The sequence below is a fragment of the Echinops telfairi genome, unplaced genomic scaffold, assembly GCF_000313985.2.
Source record: "Echinops telfairi isolate 266 unplaced genomic scaffold, ASM31398v2 ScPeMD7_2010;HRSCAF=2546, whole genome shotgun sequence".
Classification (NCBI taxonomy): Eukaryota; Metazoa; Chordata; class Mammalia; order Afrosoricida; family Tenrecidae; genus Echinops; species Echinops telfairi.
This window is the reverse complement of record NW_022105908.1, coordinates 15561981-15585387: the sequence shown is the minus strand read 5'-3', so window position 1 is coordinate 15585387 and position 23407 is coordinate 15561981. Positions and strand designations below refer to the sequence as shown.

At 52.4% G+C, this 23407-nt stretch overlaps 3 protein-coding genes across 5 annotated transcripts in view; 1 reads left to right on the top strand and 2 right to left on the bottom strand.

The window, feature by feature from the left end:
* TOP3A (DNA topoisomerase III alpha) overlaps positions 1 to 4767 on the bottom strand; it is a 37594-nt gene extending 32827 nt beyond the window's left edge. For both annotated transcript variants that reach the window (XM_004712960.2, XM_045293342.1), the window contains exon 1: positions 4588 to 4767. In XM_004712960.2, the coding sequence (XP_004713017.1) occupies positions 4588 to 4767 (180 nt within the window). The remainder of the gene's footprint in view (positions 1 to 4587) is intronic.
* A 368-nt stretch (positions 4768 to 5135) lies between these two features.
* Positions 5136 to 17205, top strand: SMCR8 (SMCR8-C9orf72 complex subunit). Its single transcript, XM_004712961.2, has 2 exons — positions 5136 to 7941; positions 12660 to 17205. Exons 1-2 carry the CDS (start codon positions 5579 to 5581, stop codon positions 13111 to 13113), a joined length of 2817 nt encoding a protein of 938 aa, XP_004713018.1. The 5' UTR covers positions 5136 to 5578; the 3' UTR covers positions 13114 to 17205.
* The window catches only part of SHMT1 (serine hydroxymethyltransferase 1), a 28451-nt gene continuing 22128 nt past the window's right edge, over positions 17085 to 23407 (bottom strand). For both annotated transcript variants that reach the window (XM_004712962.2, XM_045293521.1), the window contains 4 exons: positions 21823 to 21945; positions 19468 to 19584; positions 18584 to 18694; positions 17085 to 18205 (listed from right to left, as the gene is read on the bottom strand). In XM_004712962.2, the coding sequence (XP_004713019.1) occupies positions 18033 to 18205; positions 18584 to 18694; positions 19468 to 19584; positions 21823 to 21945 (524 nt within the window). In that variant the 3' untranslated portion in view covers positions 17085 to 18032. The remainder of the gene's footprint in view (positions 18206 to 18583; positions 18695 to 19467; positions 19585 to 21822; positions 21946 to 23407) is intronic.

Sequence of the window (23407 nt, the reverse complement as noted above, 5' to 3'; positions counted from 1 at the left end):
ATGTGCTTCCTGACCTTGCTTCCAAGTTGATCTTGTTACTTCCAAGTGATTCCAGTCCTGAGCTGTAGTCTGTTACTTCCAAAACAAACATGTAACTGCGTCATGATCTGAGAGTTCTACATGGCCAGTGCAATGGAGTACTGAAATAAGGCATGGCGGTCAAGGGAGGGTGATGAAGTTGGAATGGTATTACGACTGATCTCCACCTCATATAAACCAGCTTTGTGCCGATCCTGATTCTTACTCCTGGAGAATTGAGGAAATGTCTATGCTGCACGCAGAGACAGTTCCCAATTTACAGCTGAGGCGTCGTGTTGCCTGAAGAAGAGAAAGACCTGAAAGTATTGATCTAATCACCATTTTTAAGACACAACTCACCGTCACCGATTCGATTTGGACTCACAGTGCCCTATAGGAAAGGGTAGGGCCGCCTTAGTGGGTTTCTGAGACGCTCTTTACAGGAGTAGGAAGTCTCATCTTTCCCTCCAGGAGTGGCTGGTGGTTTCAAACTTAAAAATACAACATAACACACAACATTCCTAGCCCAAATTCTAAGCATTCCTTTAGAAATTGATCAGCTTACTGCCACTGAATTTATACTAGACTTCATTCAAAAACTTCCACTTCCGAACATAAAAATAAAACCATGAAAGAAGCTGTAAATATGTACAAGTCCTGGAGAGCATATATTATTAAGAGTGGTTACTGGAGTGGGGGAGAAATGATTTACTTTATACTTTAATCTTCACAAGAAGCACTGCTGTTTAAACCAAAACGAGAGGGGGGAAAAATCTACCTTTTAGTATTTTGATGAATTTCTCTCAATCAGAGATATACAAGGATAAGTAAAAAGTATAGCTACTAGGGTTTTTGCTGAAGATAATTTAAAATGGCTCTAACAATATGCTGCCAGAAACGCAAGCCAGATTCAGAATAGGATGTGGAACAAATGCTGACATCATCACTACTGACATCAGCTGGATCTTGAAAGCTGAGACTACCAGAAGGATGCTTATTTGTGCTTTACTGCCTATGCAAAGGCATTCAACTCTGGATTATAACAAACATGGACAACATGAGCACAAACAGAAGTTCTAGAACACATCATTGTGCTCATGTGGTGCCTGCACATAGGCCAAGAGACAACTGTTTAAACAGAACAAGGGAATACTACCTGGTTTAAAATTCGGAACAGTGTGCATCCTTTCACCAGATATACTGAATCATATGCTCAGCAAATAATGTGAGAAGCTGGCCTATATAAAGAAGAACATGGCACCATGAACGGAGGAAGGCTTATTAACAACAGATGCGGACAGCACACACTGCTTACTGGAAGTGAGGAGGACTTGAACACTTGTCAAAGATCAAGGGTGGCAGCCTTCAATATCGATTACAACTCAATGTAAAGAAAACCCAAATCCTCATAATAAACAGAGAAAAGATGGACACTGTCAAGGGTTTCATTTTACTTGGCTCCACAACCAACGCCTGAGAGTGCAGCAGTCACAGAATCAGTCAACATATCGCACAGAGTAAATCTGTTGCACGGGACCTCTTTAAAGTGTTAAAGGGCAAAGATGTCACTTTGCAGACTAAGGTACACCCGACACAAGCCATGATATTTTCAATCACATAATATGCATGCAAAAGCTGGAGAATAAATAAGAAAGACCAAAGAATTGATGTCTTTAAATCATGGTGTCGGTGAAGACTACTTGACGTACTGTGGGCTGCCCAACAAAACATGAACAAATACAATTAGAAGCAAGGACGATGAGACTCTGTCTCACGTATTTGGATGCTATCAGGAGGGGCCAGTACCGGGGAAGGATGTCATGCTTGGTAAGGCAGAGGAAGACCCTCAAGGAGAAGAACTGACACAGCGGCTGCAGCAACGGGCCCCAACACAGCAGCGACTGTGAGAGAGGGTGGCGCAGGGCTGAGTAGCGCTTCACCTGCACATAGGGTGCTTGTGACTTAGAACCAACCCAACAGCACTTAAGAACCACCACCGGCGAACGATCTGAAATAAGAATCTTTCCAACAGCATCGAAAATAGAATACTTCAGAATACAAAAATAGAATACTTCAGAATACAAGACTGCACCTGGAAAACTACAAAAGATGCAAATCGGAAGATGTAATACCAATAAGTTGGTCATGTTTCCCAGATGGCCTTGCCGGGGTCCTCAAACTACGGCCCGTGGGCCACATGCTGCTCCCCAAGGACATTTATCCGGCCCGCCGGGTGTTTTTGCTCAGTTGTCATATCACTTCAAAAGAAGATATGCGCAGTGTGCATAGGAATTTGTTCATAGTTGTTTTTAAAACTATAGTCCGGCCCTCCAATGGGTCTGAGGGACAGTGAACTGGCCCCCTGTTTAAAAAGTTTAAGGACCCCTAGCTAGAGATTCAAGACTCTCTATCAAAACTACTACAGTCTTTTTGTCAGGAAGAGAAAAGTGGGTTTTAAAGTTCATGGAATGACAAGGGCACTCAAATAGCCAAAACTTCAGTTATGAAGAAAGAGAAGACTATCCTGGCTACAAATCTTACTACAAAAAGCTACTGTTATCAATCAGTGCAATCCTGTTTTAAGGATAAGCATATATGTCAGTGGACTAGAATCCAAAAACAAACTCATATGTCTATCATCAATTGATTTCCTTCTCCTAAATCTTACAATTTAGTGATGGATTGGTTTCTTTTTACAGGATGAGAATATCACTCAATGAGCAAAGAATAGTTTCTTTAACAAATGACACCCAGCAAGCGACTTGTACATCCATGACTGACAAAAATCTTCTGGAACGGGTGATGATGGTGAGGGATTATGAATGTACTGTGTACCAATGAACTGAAAAATTTTAAATGGATAAAATAGTGTATTTCATTATGTAACTTTTACAACTTTCCCCACTGAACGTACGCTGCTCCCCAACACTTAAGAATAGTCCTCAAGACCTGCCTTGAACTTCCTCTTTTATCTCACTGTCCCAGCCCCCCCATGCATGACATCCTCACTGGTTTTGAACAATTCAGATTGCTGCAATCCAGGCGATATCTACTGCTTGGTAACGAACTCTGCTCAAACCTTTATTCAACAAATAGTTGAGTGAGTCCCCTGTTTTCCAGACAGTGTATTAGGTACTCACAACAAATTCACAGCCATCGAGTTGATTCTGACCCCTGGTGACCACTGTGAATTTCTCTCTTTTTTTCTTTCAAAACCATTTTATTGGGAGTTAATACAGATATCCTATCATTTCACAGTTCAATCACATCAAACAGAATTGTACAACTGCTACCAAGTTTCAAAGGATTCTCTTCCTTCTTGAACTCCTTGATATCAGCTCCCCTTTACTTACACAATGTGGGTTTCTGAAACTAACTCTTCTCAGGAGTAGAAAGCCTATCTTTCTCCTGTGGAGCCACTAGTGGCTTCAAGCAAATGACCTTGGCATTAGCAGACCAACATGTAACCACTATGCCACCAGGGCTCCTGTGTTAGAACTAGAAATATAGTAATAAAGAACAACAACAAAAAAGTCAAAGTCCCTGCCTTCAGGAACTCTTAATCTAAGCAGGCATGGTAAAAGGCATTAAACGGGCACAGTGCGTTATGTAACTGAAATGAGTAGGTGCCCCCAGGTAGAATAGGATGCCATGGCAGCACATCACAGAAGGCCCCTCCTTAACAACTAGGACGGGAAGGAAGGGTAGGAGAAGGGTTTCCTAAGAAGATACATTTCAGCAGAGCCCTGAAGGATAGGAAGTGAGTTAAGAGTAGAAGCGCCCTAGTAGACATCCTTGGGGCAGGTCATGGGGATGCTAGGCCTGGAGAGAGGTGAAGCTCTTAGCTGGCACTCACACCCACTTGGCTCAAGCGCCCACTCTCCCTGCCCTGAACATAGCGGTCCAGGGGCTCAGAGATCTAGAATTGCTCTTAGTAATTTTTCAGAAGACCATTCTACTTTCGTTCTCTGAGAAACTAAGGTCCCGGTTCCATCCCTTTACAAGCCTTTTCTTGCGTTCCCTCCTTCGTGCTTTCGGTTCCCTCCTTCGTGCTTTCGGTGCGTGGACAACACACCTTTGTTTTGTGTCTGGCTCTGGAAGGAGTCCCTGCTGATGGATCCCCCAAAGTCTACAGAGCTGCCCTGTCAGTGGGCTGCAGGGCGCGCAAGGAGCGGGTGCTGGGTCAGTTGGGGAATGATCACGTGAAGTTGGCCTTAAACTTGACCTGAAAGCCCAAGTTAGGGGAGTTTGGTCAGGAGTTCCCAACCCTCATTTAGGAGCCAGTGCCCCAGGAGAGCCTGAAAAGCAAACTAAGTTAGGGAAGCGCTGCCCCGGGAGGTGGGGCTGCGCGGCCGATCAGAGTTTACAGTAAGTAAGCGAAACGTCCCAGCTACATTGAAAATGACTGGAGTCCGGGGCGAGCTTGCTGCCCGGGGAACCAGCCTGGAGGCCACCGCACGAGCCTAGCCCGGGGAGGCGGGAGGCGGGGAGGGGTCCCCGAAATGAAAGCCGGGTGCGGCTCGGTGGGTCGGGCTCCGAGGCGCGGGGATCAGAAACGCGCCTTCTTACCCGCCTCATCCGGCTGTTGGAGAGCAGATCGGCGATGCCCTTGGCAGCGTCGTTTTTCTCCGCCACGCACAGGACTCTCCGCGCCCCTCGGAAGGCCATTTCCAAAGCGGCGCGGGTCAACGCGCGGGCTCCAGGTCGTGGCAGCCGCCAACGCGCGCAGCGGGCAGCCGGGAAAATCATCCCCGGGCCCCGCGCATGCTAGGGGAGCTGGCCGAGGCCCAGCCGCCGCTCGCTGAGGGGGGACGAGCGGCTCCAGAGCCGCTCGCGTCCCGGCTGCCTCCTCACCAGCCCGCGGGGCGAGCGCCGGGCCGCGGGACCCGGGCAACTCCTCACGCTCGCGCGCGCCGTCCTCCGCCAGCCGACAGGGCAACGAGCTGGTTTCGTCCCGCGAAGTCAGCGCTCCGCGGCCCCGCCCCCTGCGGCGCGCGCGCGCACCACCTTTCCCCTGGGTACCCGGAAGTCCACGCGAACGCTTCCGGGTCACGGGCGCCAACGCCGCGGGTCACGTGACACCAAGATGGCGGCGCCGCGCTAGCTGGTGCCCGACTGTGGCGTCCCCAGAGCCGCAACGGTTTCTGCTGTCCGGTCGGGAGGGCGGCAGTCGCTTGACTGAGCCCGGCGACGGCTCGTAGTCCGTCCCTAGACACCCGTGCGGGCTGAGCTGTTAGCGGCGCGGTGGATTTTAGAGCAGCGCCGGTGACCTCGCTGCAGGTGCTTCGCGCCGCGATCGCCTCCGAGGTGGAGGGCGACCACCTTCCGTGGGTTCCGGAGCCTGACAGACCTTGGGGTACCTGAATCCGCCGAGGGCTCCGGAGGAGCGACATCTCTGTGGGAGTTTGTGTCCTCGCGTGTGCCGGGGCAGTCTAGGATTCCTCGGGGCTCAAACGAGACCACCGGGACTAAGCTTCCTCCTCCAGAGGCCCGGCTTCCCCGCGTCGATTACTGCCTTCTTTTCAGCCCCTCTCCATGTTCTCCTCACACATCTGGAAATATGATCAGCGCCCCTGACGTGGTGGCCTTCACCAAAGAGGACGAGTACGAGGAGGAGCCTTACAATGAGCCGGCCCTGCCCGAGGAGTACTCGGTGCCGCTGTTCCCCTTCGCCAGCCAGGGTGCCAACCCATGGTCCAAACTGTCCGGGGCCAAGTTCTCCCGGGACTTCATTCTCATTTCTGAGTTCTCCGAACAGGTGGGACCGCAACCCTTGCTGACTATCCCCAATGACACCAAAGTGTTTGGCACCTTTGATCTCAATTATTTTTCCCTGCGGATCATGTCTGTGGATTATCAGGCCTCCTTCGTGGGCCATCCCCCTGGCTCGGCCTATCCCAAGCTGAATTTTGTGGAGGACTCCAAGGTGGTGCTAGGGGACTCCAAGGAGGGAGCCTTTGCATACGTGCATCACCTCACCCTCTATGACCTGGAGGCCCGTGGCTTCGTGAGGCCCTTTTGCATGGCTTATATCTCGGCAGACCAGCACAAAATCATGCAGCAGTTCCAGGAGCTGTCGGCTGAATTTTCTAAAGCTTCTGAGTGCTTGAAGACAGGTAATAGGAAAGCATTTGCTGGAGAGCTTGAAAAAAAGCTGCGAGACTTGGATTACACCAGGACAGTGCTGCACACAGAAACTGAGATCCAGAAGAAAGCTAACGACAAAGGCTTTTATTCATCTCAGGCGATTGAGAAAGCCAACGAACTGGCCAGCGTGGAGAAGTCCATCATTGAACATCAGGACCTGCTGAAGCAGATTCGTTCATACCCCTATCGGAAGTTGAAGGGGTCTGATCTGAGTGCTGGGGCGGCAGAGGGCTCCTCCCAGGATCAGGCTGGACAGGCATCCACTACCTCTGACCCTGACGAGCCTGTGGACACAGAAGTGTACGCTAGCCGACCAGACTACACTCCCAAACTCATCAAAGCCAAGTCCACCAAGTGTTTTGACAAGAAGCTGAAGACCTTGGAAGAGCTCTGCGATACTGAGTACTTCACCCAGACGCTGGCTCAGCTCAGCCACATTGAGCACATGTTCAGAGGAGACCTGTGCTACCTCTTGACCAGCCAGATCGACAGAGTCCTGCTACAGCAACAGCACATCACAAATTTCCTCTTTGAAGACTTTGTGGAGGTTGCTGACAGGGTGGTAGAGAAAGAAGGTAGTGCACCCCTTGAGCCTAGTCAAGACAGGCCACCTTCCAGGTCTCTGGAAGAATGTCTGATTCCCAAAGTGTTAATCAGTGTTGGTTCTTACAAATCAAGTGTGGAGTCTGTGCTGATCAAGATGGAGCAGGAACTTGGAAATGAGTACAAGGAAGTGGAGGTGACAGAAGTGAGCAATTTTGACCCCCAGGAGAACTTGGACTATCTGGATATGGACATGAAAGGGAGTATCAGCAGTGGTGAAAGCATTGAGGTCCTAGGAACTGAGAAGTCCACGTCTGTACTTCCCAAGTCTGACAGCCAGGCTAGCCTCACAGTACCACTGAGCCCCCAGGTGGTCCGGAGCAAGGCGGTTAGCCACAGGACCATCAGCGAGGACAGTATCGAAGTCCTCAGCACCTGCCCCTCTGAGGCTCTCATCCCTGAAGACTTTAAGGCCAGCTACCCAAGTGCCATTAACGAAGAGGAAGCATATCCAGATGACAGTGAGGGAGCCATCCACTTCGAGGCCAGCACTCGCCCTCCTGCTCTGGGGGAGGCAGAAGAGGGCAGCTTAGAAAACGCTCCGTCACACACCGACTCCTCTTGCTGTATTGGGAAGGAGACTGACAGTTTGCTTGTGCCACTTCCCACTTCAGCCCTCAAGCTCTCTGATGACAATAGTGTGGTGAGCATCCCCCCACAACGCTACAGGCAGAAAGACCCAGGGTTCCATGTGGACTTTACAGTGGAAAACGTCCACCCTGCTTCCCGCGATAACAGTTCTGAAAGCTTTCCCCCTTATGAACTGGACCCTAGCTGCCTGCCGGCTAGCCGGGATGTCAGTAAGACCAGCCTGGACAACTACTCAGATTCTACCAGCTATGTTAGCAGTGTGGCCTCTACCAGCTCACATAGGACTCCTTCCTCTGCACATCCCACCGGCTTCTCTTCTGAGAGACACAAAAAGAGGGCTGGCCAGAATGCCTTAAAATTCATCCGCCAGTACCCCTTTGCCCACCCAGCCATCTACTCCCTGCTCAGCGGGAGGACACTTGTGGTCCTGGGAGAGGATGAGACCATCGTCAGGAAGCTTGTGACAGCACTGTCCATCTTTGTCCCCAACTATGGCCGCTATGCCAAGCCTGTGAAGCACTGGGTCTCCTCCCCTTTGCACATTACCGATTTTCAGAAGTGGAAGCTGATTGGCCTGCAGAGGTAACGGCACACGGAATGGGGAAGGGCTCTGTCCAGTTAGAGATGAGGGAGACCTCAAATACACATCTCTTTGTGCGAGGTAGATCCAGATTCAGGGACCTGTGGCTTCTAGATGGTTTCCTTTACCAGCTCACAGAGTTAATGTACTTTTGGTAAATCATTCCCCTTCCCTGCCCTTCGACTTCAGTGTTTGACTTGCCTTTCTAAGTGGTTTGCAACTCTGTTGTGTCAGAATTACTTGGAGAATTTTTAAAATCACAGACTCCAGGCACCATTCCTAGAGACTCTGAATCAGTTAGGGTGGGGAAAGACATTAACTTTTTCTGTATACAGCAAAATTTGAGGATAACTACACTGTAAGACTTCGAGTCCTTCCTGTAAATGACTGAGAAAAGATGTCCTCAGAGGTTGTGGTAGGTGAAGTTCTTCTGTTCTGTTTGCTCAAGGAGCTTGTCTGAATGAGGAAATGGAATAACCAGGCCCGTCTTACCCTTTGAGTACTTTAGATTTCATTTCCCTGTGCTGTGCACTTCTGCTTTGGGAGTTTCCTCTGTGCAAATACTATTTAATGAATTAAGTATTGCTAAGGGGCTATTCACAGAGCTCTGGGGGTGCTGATGGGAAGGTCGGTGATTCGGATCCACCAGTTGCGCTGTTCTTGTAAGATGTATAGCCTGGGAAACCATATGCAGTTGGAATGGACTCAGTGACAGAGGATTTGGGGTTTTTTTTGCAAGGGACTCTTAAAAAGGAGTCTGGATGGTGCTGTGTGTCAGGCACTGGGCTACTAACCACGAGGTCGGTGATTCAAACGTACCAGCTGCTCTGTGGAAGAAATATGAGGCTGCCGGCTTCTGTGCAGATTTTGTCTCAGGAACACTAGGGAACAGTTGTACTTGGCCCTATAGGGTTACTGTGAGACGTGGTAGTGGGGAAGGGCTCTTTCCCTGGGCATGCACTATGCTGCCTTCAGTCTGATGCCGCGGTTTCTTGAGCAGGGAGAATGAACATGGAACCAAACAGACACACACACACACACACTCTACTGGACTGCAGCACAAAATAGACACCGACAGAGACGTACAAACTGCAGCCCTGACGGACCACAGCGCTTTATTTTAAATACTAAATATTGGCAGTGTTCCCAGAAAAGTTTGCTATTCCCATGCTTGAATTTCTCATAGCCTTGAGCGTGAGTTCCGTATCTCAGCCTGTACCACTTTTGTTTACTTTCTACCAGGGAACGCTGTTTGCAGCTGCCTTCCCAAATTCCTTACCGTTTGCAGTAAGAAAGCAGTTTGTGAGAACCAGCTAGGGCAGACGCTAGTGCACTGTCCTAGACAGATACATGACACGAGACATGGTCCTCCTTACATGACTTCTTCACAGTCACTGCCAGACAAGCCACTTGACATTCCTTCTCTGAGCTCTGCTCTCCTTGTTGGTAAAATCAAAGTCCCTCTTGACTGCCTGCCCTTCCCGTGTTCTGTACCTCAAACCAAACTCACTGCCAGCGGATCGATTCTGACGCATAAAGTGACCCTATAGTACAGGGCAGAACTCAAACGGCCCCTGTGAGTTCCCGAGATTGTAACTCTACAGGAGTAGAACGTCCTTGTTCTCTCTCGGAGCAACTGGTGGCTTAGAACTGCTGACTTCAGTTAGCAGCCCGCTGTGTGACCACTACGCAACCAGGGAATGTAGTGAAATTTGCCAGATGAAATGAGAAATTCTTTGAATTTTTCAGGAGTAATGAGATGATCATCCCCTCTTAGGGAAGTCCCACGGAGCTTTCTCTAGCCCTTGTTGTGCTAGGTTTTACCCTGGGGTAGTCCTGAGGGTTTGAGTCCCTTGTTGAGCATCAGCTAACAGTCATGTAGCTGCGAGGGGTAGAGGGGGAGTAGAGAGGGGACGATCTGACCCTACCTCTGAACGACAATTCATTCATGGGGTGGGTTTGGGCTTCAGCATTCTAGGCCTTAGTTTCCTCCTTAGGAAGTAAGCGGCTTGGATCAGAGTGATCATTTGCCAAGTATTTACGGAGGTGTGTTGAGTGCCAGGCACTGTGCCCAGTGCAAGAATGACAAGGTGAGTCTGTCATGGCAGCAGGATGGTAGGAGGGGCACGGTCTGCAGGGTCAGCCCGGATCCCAGACACAGCTGTGTCATGGCTGTGGAACGTGCAGTTGGGCAACTCTGGGGAGGAGGTTTCCACAGCTGCAGCTGGAGCTCATAAGACCTGCCCCGTGATTAAGTCTGTCCAAGGGCCTCTCACGTTTGATCCCAACTAACTAGTGGGATCTCTCACCAGCCAGACTAAAGCACAGCCCAGAAAACAGACTCTAAACAATGACACCCCCCACCAAAGAAACCCAAAAGAAACCGAGACAGTTCCTTGAGATCTTTTCAAAGAATGCCAAATTGGGGAGTAATTATTTCTCCCGTCAAACTCTCCTTCTCAAACCCGAGTGTGCACCAATGTTAGTCATTGGGAATGGCTGTCCCAGAGGATCCTGCTCAGGCATGGGGGTGACGGGACCGCGGTCCCTGGGGAACATGTCACTAAGGATCAGCTGAGAGGCCAAGAGGAGTGAAAGTGCACTTGATACAGCTCCCCGGCCAGAGAATTCCTGGGGGAAGGTGAGCAATGGAGGTCAAGTGCTACAAGAGTTACGTCCTTGGCAGTATGGCAGACTTGGGAGGTGGGGTGAGTGCCAGCCCTAGGCTGCCCCTGGGCTGTTGTGCAAACGTCAGTCAGGTCACTTATTCCCGCATTCGCCAGAGTTCGTAAATGCCTCTGAGAGTGGGGCTGACAGTACGCACTGCCTGGAGGTGAGAGGGCTCAGGTACGTGGTGTAGAAAGCCTGGTGTAGAAAAAGGTGCCAAGCCACACCCACAGTCGCTGCCAGCACAGAGCTGAGGTCACCTTCAAGCTTCCCACTAGGGCTCTGCAATGCTTGTGCCCCCAGACACCGCCTCTGCAGTCTTTGTCTCCCACCTCTGGGACCCTGAGCTGGCTCTTGCCTGGGTCTGGAGGGCTTTCTGCTTTCTCCAATGCCACCTTGGCCATGTTTCCATCCCGTCGGGACCCTGCGTGCAGGTCTCCTCCCAACCAAACATCCCGTTTAGGACAAGAATTCCAGGCTTGTTTTCATTCCATTCACATGCGATTAATACTTGTGAGGTGTATGAAAAGAGAGCAAAACTCAAAAGGGAAAAAATGTTGGCCCCAAGTTACTGTCAGATTCTTTTAAAAAATTCCTTAGGTTTTTTTCAGAGGTGTGCTAGACAGTCTGATCATCTGGCTCTTTCTCAGACTCTGTAGAAGTGGTTCTCAACTTTCCTAATGCCGTGACCCTTTAATACAGTTCCTCATGTTGTGGTGACCCCCAACCATAAAATTATTTTCATTGCTACTTGATAGCTGTCACTTTGCTACTGTTAGGAATCGGGCGACCCCTGTGAAAGGGTCATTCGACTCCCAAAGGGGTCACGACACACAGGTTGCAAACTGCTGCTTTACAAGATCATGCCAGCCTTGCGAAAACTAGTCTAGAGGAGGCAGTTTACGAAGCAGCATGTTAAGGCTGACCACTTTGACTTTCTCTCTTCATGGGAGCATGCTTCCTGCCTGTATCAGGCAGTGGGGGCCTCTGACCCAAGCAGCCCTGACCCTACCTTTAGAAGTACCCTGGTAAGTGCCAGGCTGTAAGTAATAGTAATGATAATCAGGGCTAGCACTTAGCTCCTAGTAAGAGCCAGGAAGTATAGCTCGAAAGCTCCTTAGAGCAGCAGTTCTCAAGCTGTGGGTCGCGACCCCTTTGGGTTGCCCGATTCCTAATAGTAGCAAAATGACAGTTATGAACTAGCAACGAAAATAATTTTATGGTTGGGGAGGTGGGGGTCACAACATGAGGAACTGTATTAAAGGGTCGCAGCAGTAGGAAGGTTGAAAACCACTGCCTTAGAAGCAAGGTTGGCGAGACTTAGTCTCACATACTTGGCACATGTTACCAGGAGAGAGCAGTCCTTGGAAAGGACATCATGCCTGTTAAAGTAGAGGGACAGCAAAAAGGAGGAAGGCCTTTTTGGGGATTGACACACTGGCTGCAGCAACGGGCTCAAACATGAGAACGATTGTGAGGATGGGGCAGTGTCTTGTTCTGTTGTACATCGGGTTACTCTGAGTCACAACAGACTCGGCACCTCACAACAAGGGTCCAGGCACCACTGTGAGTACAGCTCATTTAATCCCAGCAGCAACCTCATAAGGTGTAGGTACTGTTAGCCTCCGTCCTGTAGATGAGTCTCTAAGAGGCTCAGCAATGTTGCCAAAGTCACACAGCAAAGAAGAGGCCCGCGCATAAGAGACATTTATTCCAGGGTGCAGGTGCGGGAAGGCTGGGAAAAGTTCCCAGTGACCAGCTGGAATAAAGCAAGTACAAAGGGTGATTCTAGGCAGGATAAACAGCTCCAGGGCTTGAGGCCCTACAGAAAGTGCAGCCCAGGTAGGGAGCCCATGGGTGAAGCCTCAGATGTGACTAGGAGTCAGTCCAGGAAGGGCTTGCAGGCTCTGCCTAAATGTTTGGAGCTATCTGAAAATCACGGTAATCAATCGGATTTGTCTTCCAGAAAGTCAGCAAGTGCTGGTGGGTGGAGCTGCCTCTGCCTCTGTCCTCTGCTCTTCACTTCCTGCTGACCTGTGCTTGTCTGTTTCAGAGTGGCCTCCCCTGCCAGTGCTGGCACCCTGCAGGCCCTGAGCCGCTATAGCCGCTACACGAGCATCCTGGATCTGGACAACAAGACCCTGCGCTGCCCACTGTACAGAGGTACCCTTGTGCCCCGGCTGGCTGACCATCGCACCCAGATCAAGCGGGGCAGCACCTACTACATGCATGTCCAGAGCATGCTCACCCAGCTCTGCTCCAAGGCCTTCCTGTACACCTTCTGCCACCACCTGCATCTGCCTGCCCAGGACCGGGAGACACAGGAACTGGTGGCCAGTCGCCAGATGAGCTTCCTAAAGCTGAATCTGGGCCTGGTGAATGAGGATGTTAAAGTGGTTCAGTACCTGGCTGAGCTGCTGAAGCTGCAGTACATACAGGAGTCTCCGGGGATTGGCCACCCCGTGCTCAGGTTTGACTATGTCCCCAGCTTTTTGTATAAAATCTGAGGTTGGTCCCAGCCTTGTGACCAAGACCTGTGACTCAGGGCAGAGAGGTTTTGGGAGGGGAGCGTGGTTGGCCTGACCAAGCAGTTAACCTGAGCTTGATTGCTGATAGACTTCTGGTGGCATCAGCGGGAAGGAAATCAAGTGGACCACTGTGACTCTTAGGATTCTGGGCAGCTGGAAGGATGGCTAAGGGCGGAGAGGAGAGCCTGGTTCTCTCGGAAGATGTCTGGAAGGGCAGTAACAGGCACAAGATTGGGGGTGGCCCTTGGCTTCCTGAGAACTGGTACCAGTGAAGGAGAATCAGCAATCCCTCAGGTGGGTGGGCAAGGCGTGGGAGACCAGAGGCTCAATGGAGAAGCTCAGTCATGATCAGCACCTGCTGACACAGGGGTGTCAGAATGAGCAGGTGGAAGTCGGAACCACAGAACACACGGCCTCATTCACACCCAGCTGGAACCCCTGAACAAGTGAGGACGAGGGGTGAGCTGGCCCCCCAGCTGCAACGTCTGTGGACCTCACAGCTTTCTGGGCCCTGCACTGCAGAGAATGAGAGAAGGGGTGAGCACTTCCTGTCCTGGTTTCCTCCCTCAGAGATACCGGCAAACACGATGTCTGGGCCTGAGCTGCTGGGTCCTGATGGAAGAGGCTGTGCTCTGAGAGGCAAAGCACCCAGGGGCAGGCAGGGCAGGGCTGCCTGCGGCTGTCCCCACTGTCCTCTTCATTACGGGTGTGCTGCACCCACCAGTCTTTCCCGCCAGAGGGAGCCATCACTTTCCTTTCATAAAAGGTCTGCAGAAATATTCAAAATCAGCAACAGCCCCCCACCCCGGCCACCCCCCTCTCACACACTCTCCAGTCCGCTCATCTTGCAACCACAGTACTACCTCGCATGGATGGGGTCTGACAGCATTTTGCCCACTCCCCAGCAGTGATTGTGGGAGAGATTTCCTGTAGAAGCCAGGCTCCTTTCTCTGCCTCCACTGCCCTTCCCCACCTAAGTCCCATCTTCACAGAAGGCATTTTGCCACTAAAGAAAGTCCACCCATTCTCCCCGCTTACCCACCTCGACCATGACCTGCAGCCCTCCCTCCTCCCAGTGGTTCCTTGTAGGATCAACACCAAGCCTGTCAAGGGAGGAGTTCCTATAACTGCGGTTTTAGAGCATTTTTTAAAAGCGGGTTTTCCCCGTAATTGGGGAAAACTTCAGGTCTTACTGCTGCTTCTTAGTTTGTTCCGAGACAAAAGGTGATGGCTGGGCCTGAATCGGCCGCAGTGGCTGCTCCTGGCCATGTGTACATGTGCATTTACTGAGCACTGCCTGCAGTGTCACTGGCCCACCTTTGGGTAGCACCATTGAGGTCACCGAGGGATGCCGCACATAGCCAGGGCCTGCTTGCCACCCTCCGTCACACAGGTGTCTGCACAGAAGCACTGTGGGCGTCCAGCCAGCAGCCCCTCTTCCCTTGCAGGGCAGTGGCTCTGCACGAGGCTGCCATCAAGACCTTTTGTGGCAGATGGCATTGCCCACACTGCATCACTCCCTTTGTACCTGTGCCCCTCTGTGTTCACAGACGGGTGGCTGCCGTCTCGCTGTGAAGTGTCCACTGTTTGCACAGAAGGCCAATTCTGCCGTCACCTTCCCCTGTCGCCCTGCCCCTCCCTGGTATTTAAGTGCTGCTTCATTCCTAACTGGGTAGTCAACAGCTGTCTCATGCATCCGAGGGCATGGCGGTGCACTGTTTTATCTTAAAGGTCTGTGGAGTCCAAGCGACAAGAACGTGACTGCTGGCACTCCCACCACTGTTTTGTCCCCACGCCTGCAGCAACGTGGACGCCTGCACTCACGGGGCTGCTCACTGAGAAACGCACAGGCAGCCGATTCGCGTCTGGCCAATGCTGAAATGCAGCCATCCTGGGCCTTCTAGAAGAGCTAAAGCCGTGCCCTGCAGTGATCTCTGCGGACAGCTGCTTTGAAGGGTGTTCGCCCAGAGACCCGAGGGCAATTCAGAAGGTTGACAGGGCTCTCAGTAAAAGACCAGTTAGGGTGAACAGAGCTGTTTTCCTGTGCACAGAGGGGCAAACCAGGAGTGTATCTCACCTGAGTTCTCATCACTGGGAAGGTGGCATTGCTGAATACTGAACAGTAGTTGATCCGCAGGATTTCACGTTGGTTAAAAAAGTACCTTTTTGGTGTGGCAGTTTCAAAGGATGACTGGATGCCAGAAACCTAGTTCATGAAGGGGTGCTGATCCGAGGCTTGAGTTCAGGCAGAGGTGTTCAAAGCCTCGCAGCTCTGCTTCCTCCCAGCCCGGCGCCATTCAGAGCTACTAGGAAAGTCTTGCATCTAAAACTGTCGGCAGTGGGGAGACCGATGCATTGGGGCTGATCTTTCCCAGAAATTCCACTGGTGGTTTTTCCTTTAGAAATAGGTGAATAAGTCATAATAAAGCATCCAAAAAAAAAAAAAAGTTTCAGAAAACAACAGTGCCTGCCATTTATGACTTCTTGAGTCACCACTGTCATGTTCTAGGCCAGGCACTGAAACCCCGTGCTTGTCTGAGGTTTATTTCAACTTCACTTAGAAGCTGTTACCCGCCTCCTGCCCACCCCCTTTGACGAGTTGTCCATGGGAAGAGGAGACTGATCAACTCGCAGTGAGGCCCTCGTGGTTTTAGAAGCTCCATTGTAGCCATCGAGCCCGTGTGATAGGTAACCCTAGCCTGACACCTATTTTCCTGGAAGCCTTTGCTCCCATGGCGGAGATAGGGGATTTTAGAAGTTGAGACCTTTCTGTAATCTAGGATGAGGCTGGCAGCACAGGATGGCCCACTGTAGCTCACCTGCCACCCCTACCCTTCCTGGCATTTGTTTCAGACTAGTGACTCTGCCCAAAGCGTTGTTGGTTCAGTCCCAGTCTCCTGTCCAAGCCCCAGAGGCTGAGGGATGTGCCTTCCCGGCCACTGTTGGGGCTGCTGTGGCTCCCGCAGTGTTGCTCAAGGCAGAAAACACTGCACACTGGACATCTTGTGTGCAGACTGCCCACGTCACCACTGCAAACATGTTCCCCACCCCCAGTGTGGCATGCCCAGCTAGCCTCTAGTGGCGCTGTCTGTCTGCAAGGCAAGCAGCTCATCTTTAGTGGAGAATTTGTGGTGGGTGTGCCTAGCCATGGGAGGGACTGGCCTTCCTCTGGGAGCAATCTGATGGGTCTGGCTTTTGCCCCCCCCCCCCAAGGACACCAGCCAACGGTCTGCTGCCTCCCAACTGTAGTATAAAGGGACCAGATCTGGGGTCCCTTCTGGGCTGTCCCTATTGAGCACTGGTGTAACCCATCTTTATCAGGTTGGATGAAGCCGCAGGGAGGCAGACAAGCGGGAGGTGTTGAAACTGGGCAGCAAACCCACCTGGAAGCATGGGACCTGGCTCAGCTACTGTGAAGGGCATGCACTCTGCCCCATACAGTAGGGCCTCCTGGCAACATCCCCACCGCCGGGGCCTAGTCAAGGCCCTCAATGGTGATGTTCTGGCAGCATAACAGTGCTTCCCTTGCAGGCTGAGATCCGGAGTTTGGCACATCCCGGTGACTGCAGCATCTGCCCTGCCCCCCCAGAGTGAGAACCACCCAGCATCACTGGGCCTGTGCTGCATGGTGACGCTGGGGAGGCAGCGCTACAGGGCACGCCTCTGACCGACATGGGTGGACATGCAGGCTCAATGGAAGTCAATGCTGCCTTAAGGTCGCGGTGAAAAACAGTCTGGGATGAAGTCATGTCTTGTGACTTTTTTCGAAAGCGATTTTATCACTGCATGTTTCTCTGTCCTGTTGGGACTGCCTCACCATGCTAGCAGCGCCAGGTTCTCACGAAGTGGCCCGTGGGAGGGGTTCACCTGACGTGCGTGGTTCCATTTGATAGGTGTCGCTGGACAAGAGTTTAACCAGAGGAAATGCCAAATAAATAGTATGAGAAGTGTACTTTTTGAAAAATTTAATTTATTTGAGTTCAGCTATTTTTGAAATACAAAAAACTGGTTGTATTTTTCAAAGCTATCATTCCTGTAGATGTTCAGTGATTAAAAACTTATGGCCACCCATGTTTTGACCTCAGCTTTGTGAGAAATCACGTTTCTGTGGGAAGGCGAGGAGGCGATGTTTAGTCTCCTGACTGACCACAGAAGGCTCTCCCTGCTGCTGAGATGCCTGCGGGGGTTGGGGGAGGATGCTCCTGGGGCACTTGGCCACTCTGCCCCCAGGCCTTGGTGGATGTGGAGGGCTAAGATCACCGGCTGTTGTCGCACCACCTTTGGGGTGGCACCTTGCATGGCTCGTCTAACTTGGGGCTCTGGTTCAGTGAACACAGCACAGAGGAGCAGCTGCAGACCTCCCATCTTTCCTTAGAGGGATCCGGATCCTGCTTTCCTTGGGTAACCCTGTCAGGGGACCAGAATAGTGAGAATGGGCAGCTCTGGCCAGCTTGCCACCTTGGCAAGTGTGATCTGCCACAGCAAGTCCAGGGAAGGCCCAGTAACCATCAGAATGCCGAGTCTAAAAGTTTTGCCTGACACCTATGTCCATCCAAGTCCAAGGGCATGAAGGCCAACTGGCTTCACAGTATTTCCTGTGTTCTAAGAGTCGGGGGGAATAGCTGTGTGACATTGCGGTTTAAATTTTTTTTTTCTCATCGCGGTTTAAACTTAAGCCCTTTAACAACCTGCCCCAGAATCAGTGTCCCAGAATAGTCGTTACACCCACCATGATTTGTGAAGAAGATACCTGAAGAGGGCTCAGAAGCGAGCCCACTCCGAGGATACAGACTAGCGACTAGGGTCCCTACCGGGGCAGCTCTTTGGCTCCTTGGTGGTGCCCACCCTCCCGGCTCTGTGCTGCACTAGGGGAGGGAGACAAGGAGCAGGCAGCCCCTTTAGGAGTCAGGCAGGCCAGGCAGAGGGAAGAGGGCAGCAAAGCTCTCCACATCCTTCCGGAGGGCACTGACGGCACGCTGGTGCTTCTCGTCACCCGCCAGCTTCTCCCGGAATTCCTTCAGGGTGGCCTTGGTGCCCATCTCTTTCTGAATCTGCAGCGTCAGCTCTATCCCTGCGTTGGAGAGACACAAAGGCACCTGGGCTAGCAGCTGTGCTCCCGCTGCGGCCACCGCCCCGGGGGCAGAAGAGAAGCACGGTGCTTGGAGGCAGGAAAGGGGAGATCGGGGCCTGAGTCCCAAGCACATCTGTCACAATGTCCTCCTCTAGGCGCGAATGCGGACCTCAGCAAAGATTCTTGGAGACACACTTCCTTGGGCAGACACCAGAACCAACGGAAGGCCCTCAGAATGCTTTGCTCAAATGATTGTGGCTCTCCCCTGGCCCTGACACTTGACCTCGAGACCGAAACGTCCTCCGTGGCTGCTGCTGGGCACCCCCGTGGTCATGTTCTGAACCGCCACCAGGCAGACCCCCGCTTGGTGCCCCTTACCTCTGTGGATAAAGTGGGCGACTTGCCGGAATTCTTCTTCCAGGAGTCCTCGGGACGTCAGTGCCGGGGTGCCCAGTCTCAGTCCACTGGGCCGGAGGGCGCTTTTGTCCCCTTTCAAGATAAATGGGGTTCCGTCCTTAATCACCATCCAACTTGCGACCAAGCATGTACCCATGGCCCTGGGGTACAGACTGGGTCTAGCAAGAGGAGTACCACGGACTCAGACTAGGGGCCAAGCCCAGCCATAGGAAGGAGGAACACATTTGGGTGCCTATTTATTTAAAATTTTTTAATCATTTTACTGGGGGGGGCTCTTACAGATCTTATGACAATCCATCATCCAATTGTACTAAGCACACTTAGACATATGTTGCCATCATCACTTCCATACCATTTTCTTTCTGCTTGAGCCCCTTGGGTGCCCCATTTTTAAATGGAGCCCTGGTGGGCTACGCACTGCAGGGTCAGCAGTCAAACCGCCAGCGGCTCTGCAGAAGATAGGCTTTCTAGTCCCTTAAAGAGTTGGTCTCAGAGACCCGTAGGGGCAGTTCTCCCCTGTCCTCTAGGGATGGCAGCAAGTTTGTTTTCAATCGTAATCAGGCTGAAGATGATGCTGACACCTGGCTGGTCCGGGGGCACATCTCAAACATTTTCTTAAGCCACGTGCCTACTTAGCCCCCACCTCCTCTCACACAAATGAACATGCTTCTCCAAGAACCCCATCCTAGGCTGACCTGCTCCCGGCCAGGGTGACGGCCGAGTCTGTAGGAGGGCCCAGGAGAGCGCCTGGATTTAGTTCCCAGGCAGGATAGTGTAACTCCCCTCAGCGGCCCTGGAGAAAGGCAGGCAGGAGATGGGTGGAAGAGGCCAACGAGGAGTCTCACCTGGACAGGTGTTCTTGTTGCAGGCAATAGAACAGGCTTCCAGCACCTTCTCAGCCCTTCCGCCATCAGTGCCTTTGGACCGGAGATCCACAAGAATCAAATGGTTGTCAGAGCCCCCTGGAAACAAAGGTGGGTCTAGAGCAGCAGGCAGACGTCGCCAAAGGGAGAGAAACCGAAGAAACGTGCGAAGGAGATTGCAGCAGATGTGGTCGAACGAGGAGTGAGCATCTACCACATCCTCCAGGAGATTTTCATCCCATGCCAAAACCACGCGGTGGGATGGTTCTGTTGTAGAATCCTCACCTTCCATGTGGGAGACCTGGGTTTGCTGCCTGGCCAGTACACCTTGCGTGACCACTGCCCTGTCAATGGAGGCTTATGATCTGCTATGGTGCTGAGCAGACTTCAGAAAGGCTTTCACCCTGACAGACTAGAACAGCCTGGCAGTCTACTCCCAACAATCGGCCAATGAAAAACCCCCGTGGCTCACAATGGTCTGATCTGCAACTGATGATGCAGCAGGTGCAGACCTGCCGGCCGTTGTACATGGGGTCTCCGCCACTTGGGGGCAGACTCAGTAGGAGCTACCACCAGCAGCTCACGAAAACAATACTCCAAAGGCTAGGAATTTGAGAGAGAGGGCAAAGTAGTTTAAGACGAGGTGATCAATCAGAGGAGGGACAGGAGGCTGAGCGGTAAAATGTCCGCTCTAGCAACAGCATGCTCGGTGTGGCATCTGATTTCTCCCAGGTTATAATGGGCGATTTCGCAAGTGTCCCTGAAAGCAGTCAAAGGCCACCTGTATGGCCTAGTTAGGGACGTGCACAGGCCATGCTGCCACCGCCTCTAATGGTGGCAGAGCAGCTCTGAGTCACCCTTCGCCTACCCAGCCGCGGTGCTGGTCTGTCACGGTTCACCCTGCCTCCTGCATGGAGGTGAGGCGTTGGGGGGGGGGGGGGGGGGGGGGGGGGAGACACTGAGGCAGAGAGAGCTCTGCAGAACCAACCCATGGTCGCGCAGGGGCCCGTCCACACTTGCACCCACTTTTTGAGCTTCTGGATCTTCCCACACAAGACTTGTTAAACCAGGGCTCTTGACCAGGTGGCAATGGGGCTCTTGCCGCACTCAGCCTCTGGGGCGTGTTTCCAGGAGGCGCAAGATACAGCTGAAACCAAGAGCTTAGCACCAGAGCCTCCAGGCCCAGGGTGCCCGTCTCAGCTCTGCTGTGTCAAGAAGCCCAACGTTTTGGACCCTCAGATGCCCATTTGCAAAACAGACCATCAGTTCACAAGGTTGTCGGGAAGCCTGGATAAGGCAGTGGATCTTGTGCTTACAGCCCCGGAATCCCTAGGGCGCACTCCTCTGTCCGGCAGGGTTGCTAAGTGCCACAGTCAATTCTGTGGCAGTGGGTAGGTGTGGCGTCAGAATGTACCAACTGGGCTAGTGTTGGGATCACCATGACCTCATGTTTTCAGGAGACAGAGCGAACAAAGAGAAGAGTGACCAGAGCAAAAGTGGGCCAGCGAGGCCACAGGGGTGGGGAGACTCTCTTCAATCACCAGGGGGCTGCCAAGCCTATTCTCAGATGTCTGGGGTTGGGTGGGGGGGGTGTTTGGGAAAGAGTTTGGCCTACAACCTTGCATCTCCAAGTGTGGTTCCCAGACCACACGTGGGTCCCCGCCACTGCCACTGAGCCAATTCCAACTCACAGCGACCCTACAAGACAGCAGAACAGCCCCTGTGAGTTTGCAAGGCGTCCCACATCTTCATCGGAGCAGAAAGCCTCACCCTTCCTCCGAGTGGCTGGTAGGTTCTAACTACTGACCTGCGGTCATTGACTCGCTAGGTAACCTGCTACACTGCTAGCACTCTTGATCCGAATCCGAACCTACCTTTTAACCAGAGCCTGGGGGTCTCACGTGGCTGTCTAAGCTTGACAAACAGTGACCTGGGATCCCCTCTACCTTCACCCTCAGCAAGAGACCTTACCTTGGGAACGCGTGAGGCAATTCCATACAGCAAGCCTCTCCAGCCCTGCCTTCTTCCAAATCCGAACCCTGCCACAAACGAGCTGCAGGGCGTTCAACCTCTGACCCTCAGAGACATATATACTTACCTTTCTTCTCAGAGCTGCTAACTAACGACGGCGCAGAGGGAGCCAGCACTGTCTGAGTGAAGGGGAAGCCCTCTAGCCCGAGAGCGTGCTGACTTGGGGAGTGGTCCTAAGCCCTCACATGGCTGATGAGAGAGGATCTCTGACAACTGCCCATAGACCACCCTGTGCTGGGACGAGGTCGGGGGCACCTGGCGAGGGTCGGGGCTGCCACACAGCACAATACTGCTTTTGTGAGTTACCTGTTACGATGCTGTAACCCAGCTCTGTCAGGGCCTGGGACAGGGCCTTGCAGTTGGCCACCACCTGGTGCTGATAAGCTCGGAACTCCGGAGTCATGGCTTGCTTGAGGGCCACAGCAACCCCTGGGTGGGAGGAGAGAACGGTCAGCAGACTAAGACAGCGTCTGCGGACAGAGCACCGGTCAGAACAGTCGCCTGCTTCTACTCGAGCCACCTTGCTTCTCCACGTCACTGAAGACAAGGGGTGATTTACAACGGATTTCTCGTAAAATGAGCCTTCTTTCTAATCCTACGAAGCCCGGGCTACACCGTCAGCTCTTTACTGGAAACATTTTCTCTCTCTGCGGAGCCACCATGATCTTGGAAAGACCTCGTCTCAATTCCCCATTAAAAAATAAAAATAAAAAATACCCAAAAAAGGTTTTCCCGTTGTAGCGATTTCTAAGTGTACATTTCAGTGACACTAGCGGCGTTTGCCACGCTGGGCAGCCATCACCAACATCTTCTTACCACCAGTGCAGACAGACACTCGGTGGTCCTTCAGCAACAACCCCTCACCCCTGGGTAACCACCGGTCACCGCGTGTCTGTGCGCGTCGGGCTAGTCTGGATATTGGCTGTATGTGAGATCACGTGTGATCTCCAGTGGTCTGGATATTGGCTGTATGTGAGATCACATGTGATCTCCAGTGGTCTGGATATTGGCTGTATGTGAGATCACGTGTGATCTCCAGTGGTCGTCTCCAGTCTGCAGCGTGCTGTGGCACACACACGGGGAAGACCAACTCCTTGGTCTTTGGGGCTGAGTGTATTCCACTGGGTGGACAGACCGCGTTTTGCTTCCCCGTTCAGCTGTTGATGGGCGGCACATGGGTTGTGTCTACCTTCGGGGTGTTGTGAACAATGATGTGGCAGAACCGCTACAAAGGGGACTCCCCGCCCTGCCCCCCAGCACAGGTTAAGTGCTAATAAGATGACCTCAGATAAAGCTGTCCTAGGGACAAGATGAACCATGTAACCCTTTTCCAGCCTGGTGTGAGAATAGGATTGCTCAACGGCCGGGAGGCAGCTCTGATGCCTGGCTCAGAGTCCACTCGTGGTGTGGTCCTACTTCGCTCTGCACCACCAAGACCACCTCTGGAACCTACGGGCGGTTCTGAGAGCCACACAGGGGCACCGACGACTGGAGGGCAAGGAGAAGGACGTATGCCCAAAGCCTGGCACGGACGCCGCCGCTCAGTGTCTGTGGGCCTGAAGGCCCCCCTGAGGTTGAAGAAATGTGAGAACCCTCTTGTGCACCCAGACTCCTGTCCACCTGTTCATGCCCTTTCCTTACTGCTCCCACCCCTCCTTTCTTAGTTTTTTATGTTGGGGTCAGGAAGTACCATCTGCTGGTGGACATAGATCAGGAAGGACACCGGGCTGCCAAGACCTTCATGAATGCAGGGTCCGGCACGTGTCCAAGGGGCCACGACTGACTCCCTGACCCCCTGGGATGAAGTGCTTTGCAGCCACCACGTCCTCAAACCCATCAGCATTAAACTTGGTGGACGAAGCCCCACTTCTTAGACATGTGGGTCTTCTGC